Source organism: Podospora anserina, chromosome 1, assembly GCF_000226545.1.
Source record: "Podospora anserina S mat+ genomic DNA chromosome 1, supercontig 1".
Taxonomy (NCBI): Eukaryota; Fungi; Ascomycota; class Sordariomycetes; order Sordariales; family Podosporaceae; genus Podospora; species Podospora anserina.
In genome coordinates, this window is record NW_001914859.1 from 1835510 (window position 1) to 1855166 (window position 19657).

Sequence of the window (19657 nt, forward strand, 5' to 3'; positions counted from 1 at the left end):
ACCGTTCCCGGAAACCGTTACCTTTCAGGTCGGAGCCGGGCAACCCTTCCAGCATGCGGTGCTATGGTATATAAGATGGGCGCCTGTCCCGGGTCTGACCGTCCAGCAAGGTTATCAGTCATTCCTTCTTCACTGGCAACGGCCGAATCGTTACGACCATGGCGCCACCAAAGTTCATGGGCCTCTCTGGGAGGCCGTTATCCATGATGGTATCAGCTGTTGCGACGACGGGGTTCCTCCTCTTCGGTTACGACCAAGGTGTGATGAGTGGTATCATCACGGCCCCAGCTTTCAACAAAATGTTTCCAGAAACAAAAGACAACTCGACAATGCAAGGATTTGTGACGGCCATCTACGAGATCGGATGTCTGGCGGGCGCCATGTTTATGCTTTGGGCTGGTGATCTGCTCGGCAGACGACGAGGCATCATTACGGGCGCCAGCATCATGTTGATTGGCGTTATCATTCAGGTTGCGACGGTCAAGGATAAGAACCCGCTGGCTCAGCTCATCGTTGGTCGCGTTGTCATGGGCGTTGGAAACGGCATGAACACCTCGACAATTCCCACTTACCAGGGTGAGTGACACAACATTGTCATCACACAGGAAACAGGCAACTGACAATGACCACAGCTGAATGCAGTAAGACGTCCAATCGAGGACTTTTGATCTGTATCGAAGGTGGTGTCATCGCTTTCGGTACACTGATCGCCTACTGGCTCGACTACGGTGCTTCCTACGGGCCCGATGACCTTGTCTGGCGTTTCCCTATTGCCTTCCAGGTCATCTTCGCCGTGCTCATCATCTTCCCCATGATGTTCCTTCCCGAGTCGCCGAGATGGCTTCTGAGCCACCAGCGCGAGGCGGAAGCTGACCGCGTCATCGCCGCCATCCGTGGTTACGAAGAGGGAAGCCCCGAGGCTGTGCTCGAGCGCAACCTCATTGTCGATTCTCTCCGTGCCTCTGGTGGTTATGGCCAGAAGAGCACTCCCGTCAAGGCTCTCTTCACGCACGGTAAAACGCAGCACTTCCGCCGCATGCTGCTCGGTTCCTCGGCCCAGTTCTTCCAGCAGGTCGGCGGCTGTAACGCAGTCATTTACTATTTCCCCATCCTGTTCGAGGAGTCCATCGGCACCGATCACAACATGTCACTCCTCCTGGGCGGTGTCAACATGATCGTTTATTCCATCTTCGCCACCACTTCCTGGTTCATCGTCGAGCGCGTCGGCCGGAGAAAGATGTTCCTCATCGGCAGTTTGGGACAGTCCCTTTCCATGGTCATCACGTTCGCCTGCCTCATTGACGGCAAGGAAATGACTGCTCGCGGCGCTGCTGTGGGCTTGTTTACCTACATTGCCTTCTTCGGCGCCACCTGGCTCCCCTTGCCCTGGCTCTACCCTGCCGAAGTCAACCCCATCAAGACCAGAGCCAAAGCCAACGCTGTCTCCACCTGTGTCAACTGGCTGTTCAACTTTGTCATTGTCATGGTTACGCCTATCATGATCTCCAACATTGGCTGGGGAACCTACCTCTTCTTTGCGGCAACAAACGCTTGCTTCATCCCGGTCATTTACTTCTTCTACCCTGAGACAGCAAAGAGATCTCTCGAAGAGATCGACATCATCTTTGCCAAGGGCCACGCAGAGAAGATGAGCTATGTCCGGGCTGCGAAGGAGCTGCCGCATTTACAGCCAGAGGAGATTGAAGGGTACGCGAGAAAGTATGGTCTTGTTGGGCACGGCGAGAGCGATAGCTCGACTGAGGTTGGAACTATTGGTGATGAGAGGAGGGATGTGGAGAAGAATTTCAGTGGGCAGAGCGGGAATATGACGAATAGCAGTGATGAGGGGTTGCCTGGCAGAGGGCCGGGTCCGTCGGTTGTTGATGAGGGGGGTGTGGAAAGTGGTTTTGGGGATGGAGTTAACGCGAGTAGGAAGGCTGATAATTAGGGGGGGTTATGATGATGACGATTGAGAGAACATGAATGGTGGATGATATGGTGGATGATACCAGGCTTCTAAGCATGATGGTTTCTTATTTTTTGAAGAGTTTTTCTTTTTTTTTTATTCACTCATGATTTATAGACATAGACGGCTATGGTCGTCTAGGAGAGAATACCCTTTTGGCTTTTGTAGATATGGCTTTGTTTATGGTCATCTAGGATAGATGATAGTTGATGAAAGATTTTGTTTTTGAATATTTTGCGCTTGTGTTGGTTCTTGGTGTGTGTTGAATGATGGATGATGTGCAAGGGTCACATGCACTGTCAACACGGCCTGTGAGGTCGGCTCCCCGGTTATGGAGTTCCACGATTGCCACGAGGTGGCAATGTCAGGTCTTTCGTCGAATTAACATTTGCGTGTACCTGGAATAAATGGGGTGGGGTGGTGAATGCTGAGGACTCGCAGCAGTTAGGAACATCAATCCCTTCCCCCTGTCGATCCACGATAATATTGACTTATTAAAGTATAGTACAAGTCAAGATCTTTTGAACTTGGGTCGCCTACAGAGTCTCGAGGTTCTTGTATTCGGCGACTGATACTTGGGCATGCAGTATACAATTTGCTTATCCTCACAATTCCAAGCTGTCAACTCCAACACTACATCTGCAGAAACACCACCTCGTAAGGACAACACAATAACGCAATTATTCAGCTACAGCCTCTGTCGTGGCATCCACCTCAGCTTCATCGGGCTTGTCTCCCGCTGCCGTTTTGCAGCCAAAGTTACCGCACCCATACACCCACTGGCAATCACACAAGTAGTAGCACTCGGGAGTCCTGGTCAAGGGCGTAGATCCCTGGCAACTGGTAGTTGCGTTGCATCTGTTCCAATTCTCCGCGGTGTGGCACTCGAGTGCCCAGTAGCCCTGACGCCTGTAATGGGTTGGGGTTGGGCGAGGTGTCGGCTGCTCCGATGGGCGCTGCTATAGCGAAAGTAATGTTGAGCCCCAAAAAGAGAATTTGGATAGTGGAGGGTATCTAAATGGTGGATTTACTACTAGAGGGCTGTTGAAAGAGGGGTTCGTGTGGTCTCTCTACCTTCATGGTTGGATGGTGGGATTGGAAGAGTATATCGGCTATACAGGGTCGGTGGTAAGTAGTCTTTGATGCCTGAAGGATGTACGATGCGATGGTGGAAAGATTGTTAGATGATTGAGCCGTCTCAGGAGGGGGAGGAAGCGGTTTACATATATACAGAAATTGGCTTGCTGCGACTTTGAGGTGGCCTCCCTCTCAGCTTGACGCCTAACAACAATGCTTTGCCTCTATCATGTCTTCAGTATCTAGCAAGGACTTGCTTTTTGTTGTTCGCTGACGGGCAGCAGATATGCTGGTCATGAGGATACTTGAAAGGAAGTTATTTCAAGTGTCGGTGGGAGATTGCTGTCTTGCTTTGCAGCATACCGCCGCTCGAAGGAGTAACAATATGCACACACAGACACACACAAGCGAGGCCGTGTAGATAAACCTAGCACTTAATAGTGTGTTCCAAAAAGACATCCTTGTCTAGGCACGAATCGATTGGCAGGTGGTACACTGTCGGAGACATTGCGACTCACAGATTCACGACATGTGGCACAACTAGGTATTTAGACCGTTGAGGCTCTTTGCATGAAGTCATATTTACTCCCTGGTCAAGTGCAGGGTCCCCTGTGTCATGAGCCATGATCATACACGTTGTGGTTTCCCCAGCATTGTTACCAACAGTCAGTCGTAACATAGACGCTCCTATGCCACTTTCCCGTTTCATGATGAATGACAGGACCAAAGTAACCTCCTGCCTGTCAAGAGATATCAGCGGGTCGATCATTCCCTCCGTCACGGTGAAAGTCAAGACGGGTTCCCCGGAAGCAGCGGGCCTTCTAATTTAAATTCTGTTGTTGGTCTACGTGTTGGCGGCTCAACCAAAGTATTGGGTCGAGTTAACAAATCACAATCATACTCTGTAAATTAACAACTACCTCACCGAACAGCTCTGTGAGTATACTCATGCTTCCGTCATCAGGCCAGAACTAGTCGACGTCAAGAGTCTTTCGAATTTGGGCACAGAATCTCTCTTCATCACAACACGAACCGCTGGCAGCCGACCAGGCCACCACAAGGAACAATGCAGACCGCATTGCATTATACTCGGACCGAATACTCTCTCTTATCACTGTGCCAGAACCCATTCATCAACAAATGCTCCTCCACCAGAAAGCTGGTTGCGACAAATCGAGACGGTCTATCATTCACCAGTTCCCACAGCGACACACACAAATCATATCCATTCCAACCGTATACCCAATCCTTGTCAAAGTTTTCATCAAATCCTCAACTCACTGCCCCGACCCAACCGTTTCCCAAACCAATACCATGGACCCTAACAACGCCCAACACCAATCCCTCATCCCTCACCCACCCCTCGAGCCCGCCCTGCAGTCATGGACAACAGACGGGTGCCCCATAGTCGACGGCAAATACCTCGATCTCACCACCGGCGAGGTCAAGACACACGACGGCCTCGTGACCGGCGGGCCACCCTCGCTAAGGTTGGTGACCTACTCAAGACAGGTGTTTGCACTGTGGATTCGATGACCGCGACGAAGTACTCGGTCAACTTGGTTATCATTACTCCGCTCACGAACGGCGAGTTCAGGGAGGCGCTTGGGAGGCATGGGTTGCTGCATGTTGGGGCGAGTTTGGGGGTTGGATCTTGACGAGGTGGCCTGTCATGTGAGAGGCGATGATGCTCCAATATCTGCTCAGATCCTATCCAGCAAAGAGCCAAAACGCAATCATTGTGACCACCGCAAAGAGTCATCGACCGTCAGTCACCCTATGTATATTAGCCAGGCCTCAGCCCCCAAGTCAGCCAAGTTGAGAGCCACCCATCTTGATTCGGCCTCGCTTCCAAATGTGCTGGCCGCCACTCAGAACCTCTCACGAACCACCTAACCCAGCCATTGCCCTTGTAAGCCCTTGCCTCAACCCAAGCAATTGAAGCGGAAGTCTGACAACACCGACTATCAGCCACAACCGCCCCGCAACCAACCACCCCCAGGGCTCGCAGTCGCCATAGCACAATCAAGGAACTCAAACTGGGTCAACATATAGGACGGTAAATTGGTCCATGTACCCACCGGTCGAGGTCAGATCACGCGACGGCCATGTGATCGGTGGACCGCCGGCACAGGTTGCCTGGAGCAACATGGATCTAAGGCGCGATCCCAAGGACCGAAAACCATCAGATCCGGTAACTTGCTCCCTTGAGATCATAATGACGGAATACCTGGCCAAAGTTGGGGACTTTCTCAAAACAGGAGTTATTCGTACCGCAGATACAATCAGTATGCCAAACAGGTATGCCATCTACTTGCGTGTCAGTACTCTGCTTTCGAATGACGAGTTTAGAAAGGTTCTTGTGCGTGCAGCGTGGGTTGCTGCAGGTTGGGGAGAGTTTAAAGGCCGAGTCAACGTTTTATTTAGAAACAAAATGAACGTTTCAGGTTGAAACTCCAACTTTCGGCCGAGTCAAGCAGCAAGCTTGCTTTGTGGCTGACTTCAATGATAGCTGGCCGCCAGAACGCCGTGTCGGATACCGCAGAGCTTCTTCTCTGGTGGGTCGGAGATCTGTTGTTGGGCTGCACTAGGTGCTTTCGGATAATACTTATAGGGTATGCGTATCGGTATAGGAGGACGCCGAGGGCGGGTAAACGGGCATCGGAGCTGTGTGGTGGCCATTGTAGACTTCAAGTCCTGAAGGGTCGTGTGGCGACAGCGGCGAGATGGGATTCTGTTTCAAAAGTCAGCATGAACGCGGTGTAACATATCTCTGATGATAATCCGTACCTTTCGCGAGTGGTCTCCGGGCATTGTGAGTAACCACGCGGTCGGTGATAAAGGAAGGAATGGGGAAATGGTGGGGGAAGGCTAATAGGTCTGGATGCGGGCTCTGGAAGGATTTGAGGAACTGACCCAACCCCATGGATCAGGTTCAGGGAAGGGCCGCGCCATGCCTCTGCTACCATGCCACCGGCCACCGACCACCAACGTCCATAACATAAAAGCCAAAAAGCCCATCACAAGTCGAGAATCGACTAACCAAGGCCAAGAAATGGTCGACATTGCCCTCAATCCAATCAGGAGGCGGCCAAGTGTTACACATGGTGCCGATCTGTAGCAAACCCCTTTTCAAGGAGCGAAGGGCTGCTTGCGCCATCCCGCAACAACAACAAAGGGACCATAGAGACACAAATCTTTCTTTCTCATGTGAAATAAATCAATGTGATCTGTCATTCCTCCTCCAGAAGGCCATTATTCCCACCCAGCTCTCCCAAAATCAAGGCTAGCCCATCGTGCAATACATCGACACGGCGATGGCGCAAAGGACTTGGTGAGCATGATGACGGACTTGGTGTTGGCTGCGACTGTTGCGCTGGTTCGTTCTGGTTGTGTTGATGCCAGTTGTGGCAGATAGTTCACAGGAGTGGCTGTGGTATATAATATGGGCAGGCACTGGCCATCCTCATTCAGGTCACAGTAGAGCAACTTCCACCATGCGTGGCGGTGTGGGTGGGAGATAACAAAGCTCTGCTTTGGTAAGAGCCCGCCCGCTGCTTTGCTGTTAGCCGGCCACAGGTAGCCTTCCCTAGAAAGCCTATTCCGCTATTTCAGGTTACTCTCCTAGGCCGCAGTCTCGCGCGGTTTAAGGTTACATGACTGCCTACATCATCGCTACTATCCCGACTATAGGCATTCACCAATGGGACTCCGATATTGTTGGTATCCAACGAAAGAAAGTCAATTTGTATCATCGATCGCTACAGTCTATCCAAAACTACAGCTATCCCGTCGGTCTTCCTCGCAGTCTACTCAGTCACCAAACAAGGCAACACCAGCGTCCTCCTCCCCTCTCCCCAACCCTCTTCAAAATAGCCCGCAATCACATCCCCCAACCCCCTAACCCTCGCCTCCTCAAGCCACCTGTCCATCGTCCAAACCTCAATCTTCCTTCCTGTCCGCCGGGCCAAGTACCCTGCCAACCCCTCGGCCGTGCCCTCGATCTTCTCCTCGTCATCCCCTCCCACATGATGAACATACGACACCTTGCTCTTCCCAGCTTGATCCACCGCCAAAGCCGCAGCAACAACATCACCAGCTACCCTCCCCACCTCAGCCATGTCCACGTTCCCTTCCACCTCCAGCCCGGGTATGTGGGGTACAGCACCCATCTTGGAGCTGAACCGCAATAGGGTTCCCACAACATCTGGTGCGACCTTCACAGCCTCCCCCTTTCCATCCTCTGCCGTGTATAGTGACACTGGCCTGTGTATCACGACTGTGACTCCCTTTCCAGCCAAGCGTTCAAGCATGACCTCTCCAATCCACTTTGATGCCGCGTAACCTTCTTTGACTGCTGCATCGGACTCGCATGGCGGGAAACGCGCAAGTGAGCCAGGGGAAAGAGAGTTTCCGCCGTGTTGCTTCTGCGCAAAGGCAGCAACAGAGGCAGTGGAGATGAAGTGCAGTGGCACCTTCTTTCCTCCCTGGAGTTGACCGGCAAGCACCGCGAATCGTGCGAGCGTTCTTGTGGACAGAACATTGGCCGGCTTGAGTGAGTCGTACGTCTTGAGGAAGCTAGTGTCTGCGCCATTGTGTATCATGACGTCTACTCTTGATGCCAATGTCTGGAACAGGTGTATGGAAAGGCCTAGCAAGGGCGAGGTGAGGTCGCCAGGATATTCTCTGACTTTGGGGTGACGATGGATCCGGCCCGAAGAGCTGTTGGTACCGGACCGGACCGCGACGCAGTGCACGGTCTTGACCTGATCGGAAGAGATGAGGTGTTCGAGCAGGTGTTGCCCAAGGAACCCCGTTGCACCTGTGAGGATGACTTCCAGACCATGCCCTTCAGGAACGCGCTCTTCCGCAGCAGCTGTCTCCAAGGGCAGGTCCTCCTCCAAGAAGCCTTCCATAAGAAGTGATATCTCCTTGTCCCAATCAACAACAGTCACTACATCTCGCGCTGGATCCTTCAGACCGGTAGTAGCCGTCTGGACAAGCGATGCCATGGCCCCAAGTGAACTTGCCCTAAAGAGGCTCGGCAACAAGGTGGTATTCTCCAGACCAAACTTCCTCTTCAGCGATGCCTGCAGTTGGATGAGAAGCAGCGAATTGCCCCCCACCCTAAAGAAGTCGGCTTCCTTCCCCGTGACTGGCGCATGAGCCGTTGGCAGCACCTCCAACCAGATCTCCCGAATTCGCGATTCTGTCTCGGTTAGAGACTCCGCCACACCGGTTTCGCCGTCGTCACCGATTTCTGGAAGTGGCAGCGTGTCCAAGGCGCGACGATCCAGCTTCCCGTTCGGCGTCAAAGGCAGCTTCTCAATCGACACCGCAAAAGAGGGGCACATGTACGGCGGCAAAGGAAGTCGAGCGATCATGTCCTGCAGGTCAAAGTCCTTGTCGTGTTTGTTGAGAACAACAAAGGCAACCAACAGATCCCCTTCTCGCAAGGACACAGCAGCTTGGCTCACATTCTCTGCCCCAGCCGTCTTGACAATCACAGCTGCCACCTCGTCCAGTTCAACCCTGACACCCCTGATCTGGACCTGCGCATCGCCTTCAATACGACCAAGGCATTGAAGTGATCCATCGGGCAAGAACCGACCCAGGTCTCCCGTGCGGTAGAATCTTGTGTCCCTCATGCTAAATTCCAAGGCAAACGGAGGGTCGATGATGAATCTAGTCACTGGTTCATTCGGCCTGGTGACATATCCGCCTGCTGCAACACCAGCTCCTCCAATGCATATCTCGCCTGGGAATCCCTCTGGAACTGGCTCCAGTTTGTCATTGACGATGACGACGGTATAGTTCGGCATAGCAGTCCCAACATCGGGGTCTTCATCCCGATCCTTGCGGCGATAGTCGACAAACGTCCTGGTGCACGAAACGGTCCCCTCTGCCGGTCCATATGCATTTACCAATCTCAGATCTGTCAGTCCCAAAAAGGCAAACGCGTCCAGGTGATTCCGCGTCAGCTTTTCCCCACCACTCACGGCCAACTTCCAGGTCGTGCACTTTCTCAAACCCTCCCCGCCAAAGCGGATCAGGGCAGCATATTCGGACGGAACGCCAACGGTGTAGGTGACACCTTCGTGGGCCATGATCTTTGCAATAGAAGCTGGGTCTCCTCGGACACTGTCTGGTACCATGACCACCGTTCCTCCATGTGCCAGTCCACCAAAGATCTGCTCCAGGGAGCAGTCGAACCCAAGTGAGCTTTGCTGCAGAACCGTCTCCCTTTTGATGTCATGCAATGACTTTACAGCAAGGACTTGGTTGAGAATATTTGTGTGTGACATGATCACGCCTTTCGGACGGCCGGTGGAGCCGCTGGTGAAGATGATGCAGGCCGGGCTGTCACTTGCAATGTTGAGAGGGAGTTCATGCTGGTCGTGGTTGTGATTGTTGGCTTTGACTGAGTCGATATCAACGATTGGAACGCTTGACCCAATAAAGCCCTGAAGAGTAGCTAGGTCCTCTTCCCCCTTGCACAGCAAAATATGAGGCTCGCAATCCTCGAGCATCAGCGCCAGCCGCTCGAGAGAGTTACGCCGTTCAAGGGGCACATAAACGCAACCCGCCGCCATGATTGCCAGCATTGCGCACAGGATGTCCCCCAGACCGGTGGCGTAAACTGCGACAGTCCTTCCTTTCCCGACAACCTGCTGCGCCAGTGCGGTTCTGATCACACCGACCCTCACCATTAACTGCTGATATGTGATAGATGCCGTTTTATCCTTGATGGCGATACTCTCAGGGTATTTCGCCGCCATCCGGAACACTCGATGAATGACGGTAACATCCTCGTTGATCGCCATGTCAGGTCCAGTCCCAACCATAACACCCCGCCTGGCACACTCCTCGTCAGCAAGGCGAAGCTCCTGCAACGCAGGGCTTACTGCGCCATCCATTCGATAAACCAACCCCTCCAACAATGTCACAAACGACCGCCCCAGCACCTCAGCATCAAACTCCGAGTACAAGTACTTCTGTACTCCAAACCCAATCCGCACCCCCCCATCCCCAATATCTGTCACGTCCAGGTGCAAGTCGAACGGATTCCTCGCCACAACCATGTCAGTCCACTCAACCTCACAGCCCCCTCCCCAGTTGGACTTTGACGACCCATGACCAAGACGGTAGTTGATCGCTACCTGGAACAGCGGGTGATGGTCACCACTTCTCGGAATGTACAACTTTGTGACAAGAGCGTCAAACGGAAGAGTAGAGTGCTCCAGAGCAGAAAGCATCGCCTCCTTGGTCGACGACAGCAAATCATCGAACGAGGCATTTGGAGAAAGCGAGAAACGCAGGGCGAGCGAGTTGAGAAAGTACCCAATCGTATGCTGGAACTCATCACCCTCTGGACGATTAGAATCCATCACTCCAATAACCAAGTCTGACACGTCAAGCCATCTGGACAGAAAAGCTGCCAATGCTGCAAGACAAAAGTGGAACTTGGTAACTCGTGCTTGGGTGCACTTTGCCTTGATAGCTTTGGCGAATTTGGAGTCGAGTTTCACCTCGAACGTGTGAGATCCAAAGGGCGGGTCTTGAGGGCCGCCAAGCTGCTTGCGGTGTCTTGACTTGGCGAAGGGGAAGAGAGGGAGCACTGAAGGTGTGATCTGGTAGATCCCTTGCCAATATTTCAAGTCGCGCTCAAACTTGTCAGGGTCGGCACATAGTTGAAGTTGGCGTTCAGAAAGATCAATCGCCTGGACTGGCGATGGCAGGAGTGTCAGGGCTTGTGGGTCCGAATACCCTAGTTGGAGCTCATACAAGAACTGAACAAGGCTTACGCCGTCCATAATGAGGTGATGGTAGGCGACAATGATCCAAGCTTCCGTCATCGTGTGTCGGACCACAATGGTACGCATAACCTCGCCATGCCCAACATCAAACTGATGGTTCTTGACGGCTGTGAGCTGTGTATTAAAGTCGTCTTGGCTCCCTTCCAAGACTTCCACAGAAAGTCTGCTTGCACCATGAACGGCCTGCCGCCCGCTTGCTGAGTCAAAGAAGAACGAGCTTCGAAGAGCTTCATGTCTTGCAGTAACTGCCTTGATAGTTCTCTCCAGCCTCGCGAGGTCCAAACTACCAGTGAACTTGCCCGCAATGACACAGTTATGGGTGGACTTGTCTTGCAGAAAGTTATCAAGGAAGAGCAGGCGATCTTGACCATGAGATGTAGAGCCAACACGAAAAATACCATGCTCAGAGACATTGTCATCGCCATGGTTCGTACTCTCAGCTGGTGTGGCTGTTCCAGTGTTGCTCACTTCAGTTGAAGGAGCAAATGTTGGCTCAACCGGGGATGAGCCAATGTTCATGTGCCGTAATATCTCGGCACCCAGCTCTCGAACGGACGGGCTGTCCAGAATCTTGAGTGCAGGCAGATTGACACCAAGTTCTTTGGAGATCCATGTGCGAAGTTGAATAGCCACCAATGAGTCCAGTCCAAGTGACAAGAGCGGTGCGAGTGGATCGACCTTTTGCTCAAGTGGAATCTGAAGCGTGTGTTGCAACTTTCTTCCCATCGCTGATTCCAGCACAGCCAACGCAGTGCCAGAAGGGGCAGACGTAATACTTTCCATCAAGCTGACCTGCTCAACCGATGAATCCGCGTCAGTCCCTGCTTGCCCCTTTTGTGAAGCGACACTGCCTTCAACAAGAAAGTGCGACATGCGAGGAAGGTTGAACCAGCTTGGCCGGCGCGACTGATCTGGATCCGACAAATCCCAAAGCCCAAGGCCAGTAAGGAGATCAGCCTCCCTATCAAAGTTCCTGCCGCCCGCAAAGATTGCCTCGGCAAACATGACGTGCAAGTCAGCCTCAGACAAAGGCTGGGTGTTGTGTTTGCTGGCCAGCTCAACGGCCTCAAAGGCGTTGGATGACTTTGTCAGATACCCCACGTCAGACAAGACACCAATGTCAATGACACTGGCCGGAACACCGCGTTTTCTTCTTTGCTGCGCGAGGCCTGTCATAAACAGGTTTGCTGCGTTGTAGTTGGCCAACCCGGGAACACCAACCACACTGGATGCCGATGACAGGAAAACGAAGAAATCCAAGTTGTCTGAGGAGCCAAAGGCAGCTTCGAGGTTGATTGAGCCCTGCACCTTGGGCCGGAGAACCGCGTTCAGATCTTCCAGCGTCAGGTTTTCGAACGCTCGGTCGCGAAGAATCATGGCACCATTGACCACGCCTCCAACCGGTGGCATTTCAGGCTCCATGTCGGATACTCCCGCAACGGCGTTCAAGACGCTGTTGCGGTTTGACAGATCCAGTGGTAATACCTGCAATTTGGCGCCCTTGTGAGCCAGCTTTTCAACTTCGGTGCATTCAACCGATGGGTTGCGGCTGGCTAAGATGAAGTACCGTGCCCCATGATCAGCCATCCAGTTGCAGAGTGAAAAACCAACCGATCCCGTGAGGCCAGCCAGGAAGTAGGTTTTATCGGAAGAGAGCAGGTATGAACCTTGGAGAGGGCGGACGAGCGATTGAACAGCTGTTTCACTGGAGGAATGGATATTGGTCCAGTCGACAATGGTGGTTGGGTTGGCGGTGTGGGAACCAGCTGCCAATAGCTCGGCAGGTACCAGCCGCGATCCGAGTCTCGTTGACTCATCGTCCTCTGTACTTCTCCTCAACTTGAGCTTTGCAATAGCATCACCGAACGACCCCATAGAAAAGGCAAGATCCACAACCCAGCCATTTTCTTGACGTGCAGGTATCTTAAATATCCTGGCAGACTTGTCGATCGCACTCCGGATCTGTTTTGAGATTGCACTGTTTTGATCTCCAAAGTTGACATAAACAGAAACGCCGTTCGTCGGCGTCACACGTTGCAGCCTTCGCCTTGTGGACTGGGAATGGATGAAGGTGTATCCATATGCATCCTCCAATTCTGGATTTGTAGTGCTGCAAAACAGGTCAACCTGTTGCCTTCTTGCCTCTTCCCAGATTTGTGAAACAAAATCCTCAGTTGCCTCGTGAACCCAGACGCAGTGTCCCGCAGTCGAGTGAGAGAGTATAGCCTTGATAAGAAGTTGCCTCACTACATCTGTTAGCAGGCCTGCTGCGTGACATGCCATATCATCGTCGAGAATTGTGGGGACAGCCATGTGCGAGTTGTCCACTTTGATGACAGAATTATTGAACCGTGACAATGCAAAAAACCATTGTCCACTGCTTTTTCCACGGCCAAGACAAATGTAGACTGGCTCCGGCGACTCTTGAGTTCGAAATGCGCAGAGTGTAGAGTACTCCACAGTAAGCAACACCTTTTTCTCTCGAATCTGGCCAGACAAAAGCTCAGGTCGTTGATGCAGCGCAAATGATCCGCTGTCATCGAGTGCGGGCACCAGTGACAATGGCACAGTCGGCGAGGACTGGTTCGTTTCAATCCCAATGGCCCTCCTTTCTGAGTTGAGCCGATCATTCCTCTCCTGACTCAGCTTGATCCTCGGCAGCATTTCCATCCCATCTTGACCAACCCGAAACTCCGTCTCCTTACTCCACAGTACATCCTTTTGTTGACCCTCCCCGCCCCCAAGAAACACCATTCGCATAAAAGCCGAAGCAACCCACTGTGAAAATGCCACCGAGTTGCTCCCAGCTTCCCACCCCGAATCAACAAACTGCAACGGCCGATCCGGAAACTCCAACATCACCGACCTCGCAATCCCCAGCACCATCTGTGCATGAGGTTGCCGCCCATCATACGCGCCACTCGTCACCCACAATACATGCGTCGCCTTGCAGAGAACATTCTGCAGGCCCAAGAAGATCTCGTTGCTGATTTCGCTCTTCGCAAACACAGGTTCCACCAGCTCCGTTAGGCAAATGACCGCTGTATCCTTTGGAAACCCGTCGCTGAAACTTTCCAACCCCTCTGAACATACAGCAACAGTCTTCGCAGCTCCCGCAGTCAAAAGCGCTCTCCGAAGATGGTTCGCAACTTTTGTAACGGCCAAGTCGGCCCCGTTGCCCAGGATGAGGACCTCTTTCAGGGAACCCCTGAGCGTTGCCCCGCCAACGTCTGACCAAAGCGGCTCCCTCAAAAACAACACCCTTTCATCAACCGCTTGACTGACCATCACCGAATAGGTGTAATACTTGGGATCATCTTCCAAATCTCTCGCAACAACATCAACACCAGAGAACCCACTCTGTAGCAGGACATCATGCCATCTCGCCTCACTGATCAACGGCGAAAAAGGCCGTGCATCATCAGCGCCAAGCCACCAGCCTGAGAGGGTGCCAAAAATGAATTCGGTGTGTAACGCGTCACCGGCTGCGGTGTTCTCCAACAGGAGCAGGTAGCCCCCGGGACGGAGAAGCGTGCGGCAGTTCTTGAGTGTTTCGGTCAGCTTCGGTGTAGCGTGCAAAACGTTGGAAGCAACGATGACGTCGTAGGCACCCTCCTCGAAGCCTTGCTCCTTGACTGGATCGCGGCCAATATCCAGAGTGCGGAAAATCATGTTTCTTGAAGGATGACCTTCAACAAAACGCTCGTGGGCTTGTTCGAAGAAGCCGGAGGAGATGTCGGTGAAAGTATACGACGAAAACTTGTCTGAGATGCTCGATAGGATGGCATTGGTGGCGCTCCCTGTCCCGGCACCGATTTCGAGGAAGCGAAGGTGGGGATAGCGGTGGACGATTTGGGCGGCTGCTTTGGCGATTCGTCTGTTGGATTGCTTCAAGCCCAGACTACGCTGGTAATAATCTGTCAAGAGATTCTCTTGGAGAAGGAGCTGTAGGGAGTGCACGCGACCAGCAAGTATGTCGGGAAGTGCCTCACCAAGACGGATAATCGTGGTCAGATCCACTAGGCTTGGGTACTTCTCGGACCACTCTGTCATCATCCGCGGGTTGTCTTCAGCCCAGTCTTTCGACACTCGTGGATGGTAACTAGCTTCGACACGAGCCAAGACGTGGTTGACTGCCCAATTCCAGTAATCAATCAGATGCGGGTGTGCTTGAGACACAGACTCTAAGGGCACACCCTCTCGGAGTTGGCGAAGATAAAAGTACGCCGCACGGTTGACTATGTCTGTTGTAGTCTTGTATAACTCCATGTCATCTTCGACGGCATCACTGTCAATCCCCGCCATGATATCTCGCATCCATGTGGTCTCTGAGAAGATGTTCCGGTCATCCTGGGCGTTGAACGAGCCGAATGGTGCACAGCAGAGACCTTCCATCTGAATCTCCGGATAATTATCCTCGGAGCCGAACACCTCCACGTCGCAGGAGATTTCATTCGAGGACACCTTCCGGATGAAGCAGTCCGCAGATAGATAATCCTTGCTGGACTTTTTCTCCAACAAACGAGCTAGATCAACACGGACGAGATCAATGGACCGCGGGAGGTAGGTCTTTGGCAACATTCCGTTCTGGGCCGAAAGAGCAGCCAGGAGACCATGAGAAGCGACATCCAGAATTGCAGGGTGCAAAAGCATCTGATCCTCACACTCGACAGGTCGACCAAGCTTGACACAGGAATACCCTTTTGTTCGCTGGACCTCCTGGGCTAGGAAGTCGCCAGAGTATTGAAGTCCGGTCGAACGCAAGGATTTGTAAAAGAGATCTATGTCGACGGCATCCAGGTCGGTCAGTTGAAGCTCTCTCCGAGGCAATACAGCCTTTTCTGGGCCATGCTCGGATCTTGAGCGATCAATCGTGAGAACAACTCGGCAGGCGAAATTCCGGCGGGAGTCGTCAATGCCAACCTCGGCTTGGGCATTGGCAAGTGCGCTACTGCACGAGAACTCAGCCAAGATTTGGGCTTGTTGATTGCCAGTGTCATGAATATCTCCATCGACTCGCAACGTTGAGAAGACCTCAGTAGCCGTAGAATCGTGATCTTCCAGAGTGATAGCACGGTGGATGCTGAGGTCCTCCAACTCCACCAGTACGATTGACTTTTTGTCACCAACCAACGTGATTCCGGCATCCAACGCCATGGACACATAGCCTTGAGCAGGGAGAAGTACCTGACCTTGAAACTTGTGGCCACTGAGCCACTCAAGCTCGTCAAGCTTCAGTATGTTACGCCAGCGTCTCTCTTTCGGGTCACTGTCTTCGAGACGGGACCCCAAGAGAGGATGAGGACGCGTATTTCGGGTGCGGAAACTCTTCGACGCTCTGGATTCTCTCCAAAGGGGCTTGTCATGGTCCCAAGAATAATGGGGCAAATTCTTGCACACCTGGTAATTCTGTTTAGACCACTTCTCTGGTCCTAGACAAGCCTTGGTGAACCCCTCAAAGTCAACCACAGGCCTGGCGCTTTGAATTCCTTGGGGAGAACTTGAGCTGAATTGTGTCCAGATAGATCCCAGCGTCTCCTGTATTGCTTCCAAATCGTCCAAACCCCTCTTTAGTGTCCCGCCATGAGTCAATTGGACACCCATGCTGGTGATTGTGTCTTGAGTCGGTCGCTTCAGGGCAGGATGTGGTCCAACTTCGACAGCCATAATCCTGTCAGACGCCATTCCCTCGGTGGCCTTCTCCAGGGCTTGGGAGAACAGCACCGGGTTCACCATATTGTCGATCCAATATTGGGAGGACAGGGAACTGACGTCCACGGGAGACTCTGGATAAACGCTCGAATACCAGATTGTGCTGCTCGTTTTCGCTGTCGGCTTGATATCGCAACTGACCAAGAATCTCCGGTAATCAGGAACAAACTGCTTCATATGATGAGAATGATACGCAGTGTCGACGCGAAGACCTCTCGCAAAGACCCCCTGTTCATTCGACAGCATGTTCAGCGCCTCATCAATAGCATCAAGGTCACCAGACAGGGTGACACTGGTTGGTGAGTTACAGGCAGCAACACAAAGTCTGCCAGCGAATTGCGGGCGACCACAAAACATCTTGGCATCGTCAACAGTCATGTCGGCAGCCAACATGCCACCTTTCTTTGCCTTCTCGTTGATCCGGGAACAAGCCAGGCCGCGGTAATAGGCGATGCGAATGGCTTCGGTAGCGGTCAGATAACCCGCAGCGTAGGCAGCAGCGATTTCTCCAGATGAATGACCGGCAACCCGTTCAAAAGTAATACCTGCACTTTGAAGGAGGTTGACAAGACCAATCTGTACTGCTGTGCAGAGTGGTTGAGAGATCGAGGCCTCTTGCAACCGACTCTTGTCTGATGCCGCCCTCAACTCGACTTCCAGCGACCATGAAGGAGGATTCTCTGGCACAGTGCCTAAAGCATGCTCCAACTTCTGTATAGTTTCTCGAAACAAGTGGCTCGATTCAAGCAAACCGGTTGACATGGTCGCCCACTGTGCTCCCTGTCCCGTGAAAACTCCTAGAATTGGGAGAGACTGGCCAGTGACGACAATAGATTTGCTCCGTGGAAGGTCGAGAGATTTGGAACCCTTCGTGGACTGCAGCCAGGCACCCACTTGTTGCATCAGGGTGACTTGCGTTCGGCCGGAGAAGGCCAGCTTGAAAGGCAGTTCTGACCGTCTATTCTGCAGGGTCCATAATAGGTGGCCGAGGTCACCGTGGTGTTGTCCAAGGCCATCTTTCAGGACTGACAGGAGCCTTGCTGCTGTTTCCATGAGAGACTGAGGTGAGTTCGCGGAGAGAAGCAGAGGACCGCATGCCTCGCCATTTACATTCTCCTTTTCCCAGCTCTCAACAATAACATGACAATTGGTACCTCCAAAGCCAAAACTATTGATACTGGCACGGCGCGGAACACCCGGTGGAAGATCTGGCCATTTTTGCGGTGTGGTGGGTATTTCCAAGTGTTGAAAGAACGGTTCAACTGCAGGAGAAAGACGACTGAAATGGAGGTTTGGTGGAATGATCCCATGTTGCATGGACAGAGATGCTTTCAGTAACCCGGCAAGCCCAGCTGTGCCTTCGGTATGACCAACAACAGTCTTGATAGAGCCCACAAGCAGTTTACCAGTGGCTGTCGAGTCATCCGGAAAGAAAGCAGTCTGGACTGCACGAGCTTCAATGGGGTCTCCAGCCGGCGTGCCCGTACCATGGGCTTCAAAGTACTGGCACCGATCCTGAGGGGAAAGGACATTCAAACCACACGCAGCGTAGGTGGATCGGATAAGATCGGCCTGTGAGGTAGCACTGGGCATAGTAATACCGGTGGTTCGGCCGTCTTGATTGACACCGGTTTGCCGTATAATGCATTCGATATGATCCCCGTCTCTGAGTGCTGCAGACAGGGGTTTCAACAGGACAGCTGCAACCCCATCCCCTCTTGCATATCCGTCGGCATTCGCATCCCACATTGCGCAACGTCCATTGGGAGATAGCATGCCGAGCTAAATATCACCACCATCAGCATCATATCCACACCAGGAGGTAGTGTCTGGACTCACATTGGACTCAAAGATGAATTGCTCGGGCCCAAGCAGCAAATTCACGCCTGCCGCAACGGCAATTTTGGACTCGCCAACGCGCAACGCTTGAACGGCGAGATGCAATGCAACAAGGCTGGAAGAGCAGGCTGTATCGATGGTGACGGATGGCCCGTTCCAGTCAAAGAAGTATGAGACACGATTAGACATGATGCTCCTGGCCGTTCCAGTGGCTGTGTACTGAGGAGCACTGTCGACATTGCGGAGAACAACATCGTAGTAGTCGCCGTTTAGTTGACCAACGTAAACACCAGTCGAAGACCCTTTCAGTTGTGATATTGGATATCCAGCAGCTTCGAGAGATTCGTACACGACCTCGAGTAGGAACCGCTGCTGCGGGTCCATGGACTCAGCTTCTTCCCTGCGTATACCGAAGAAGCCATTGTCAAACAGCCGGGAATCTTCTTCGAGAAAATATGCCTTTTGTGTATTCGTAGTCTACAGAGCAAGGTTAGAGACCACATAGAGTTTGTATCACATCATAAGACTTACGCCATGATGCCGCGAATCCTGATGATAAAATCCAGAGAGATTAAACCTTGATTCTGGAATCTGGGCTGAGATGTCACGGGGGTTGGACAAGAGATCCCACAGTCGTGAAGGGGAGGAAGCACCACCAGGGAATCGGCAACCCGATCCAATAATGGCAATGGGCTCAGGAATTTGTGAAGCCATACTGAACACAGGCATAGGCCACTAGGTGTGCATGTAGGTAGGTCGTTCTGTCCTGCTCGATAGCCTCGGAAACTTTGATCACTCCGTGGAGTCTGGCTGATGGTGGAAGGCCTAAGAACGCGTGCAACATCATGTTCCTCGTAGATGTATACTGATGCTTGCATCTGGAATTCATCAGTCACTCAGTGTGAGTGCCTAGCCACCTAGGCAAAATTCCTATTCGGGAAGGAGATGCCGCCTTTCGTGACATCGTGTCAGAACCTCAACGGCGAGTTCGCCTCAGTGGTGCAGAAACGAAAGTGATGACAGGCATCTCTGTCATCCATGGTAACTAGGGCTGAGGTGTATGGGTCTACTGTATACATCGAGTACCGCTCGATGGCATGCCGCAGTCCCGTCGCTCCTTCGGGACTTTGGTAAGCTAGGCATTTCTGCCGTTGGATCTCGAGCATTTAAGAGGCGTTGGCTTGGTTGTTGAATGGATTAGAAGCTCCCAAGCTCCCAAACCACACCACCTTTGAGAAAATCACCA

General features: G+C 52.5%; 2 protein-coding genes across 2 annotated transcripts; one reads left to right on the forward strand and one right to left on the reverse strand.

Annotated features, from left to right (window-relative positions):
- Nucleotides 1-158: 158 nt before the first annotated feature.
- PODANS_1_5200 (uncharacterized protein) lies at nucleotides 159-1948 on the forward strand (the record flags this gene model as incomplete). Its single annotated transcript, XM_001912690.1, has 2 exons — nucleotides 159-576; nucleotides 633-1948. 2 exons carry the CDS (start codon nucleotides 159-161, stop codon nucleotides 1946-1948), a joined length of 1734 nt encoding a protein of 577 aa, XP_001912725.1.
- A 4904-nt stretch (nucleotides 1949-6852) lies between these two features.
- PODANS_1_5210 (uncharacterized protein) lies at nucleotides 6853-19140 on the reverse strand (the record flags this gene model as incomplete). Its single annotated transcript, XM_001912691.1, has 3 exons — nucleotides 6853-18354; nucleotides 18412-18888; nucleotides 18943-19140. The coding sequence occupies 3 exons, from the start codon at nucleotides 19138-19140 to the stop codon at nucleotides 6853-6855; spliced, it is 12177 nt and encodes a 4058-aa protein (XP_001912726.1).
- Between the last annotated feature and the right edge of the window lie 517 nt (nucleotides 19141-19657).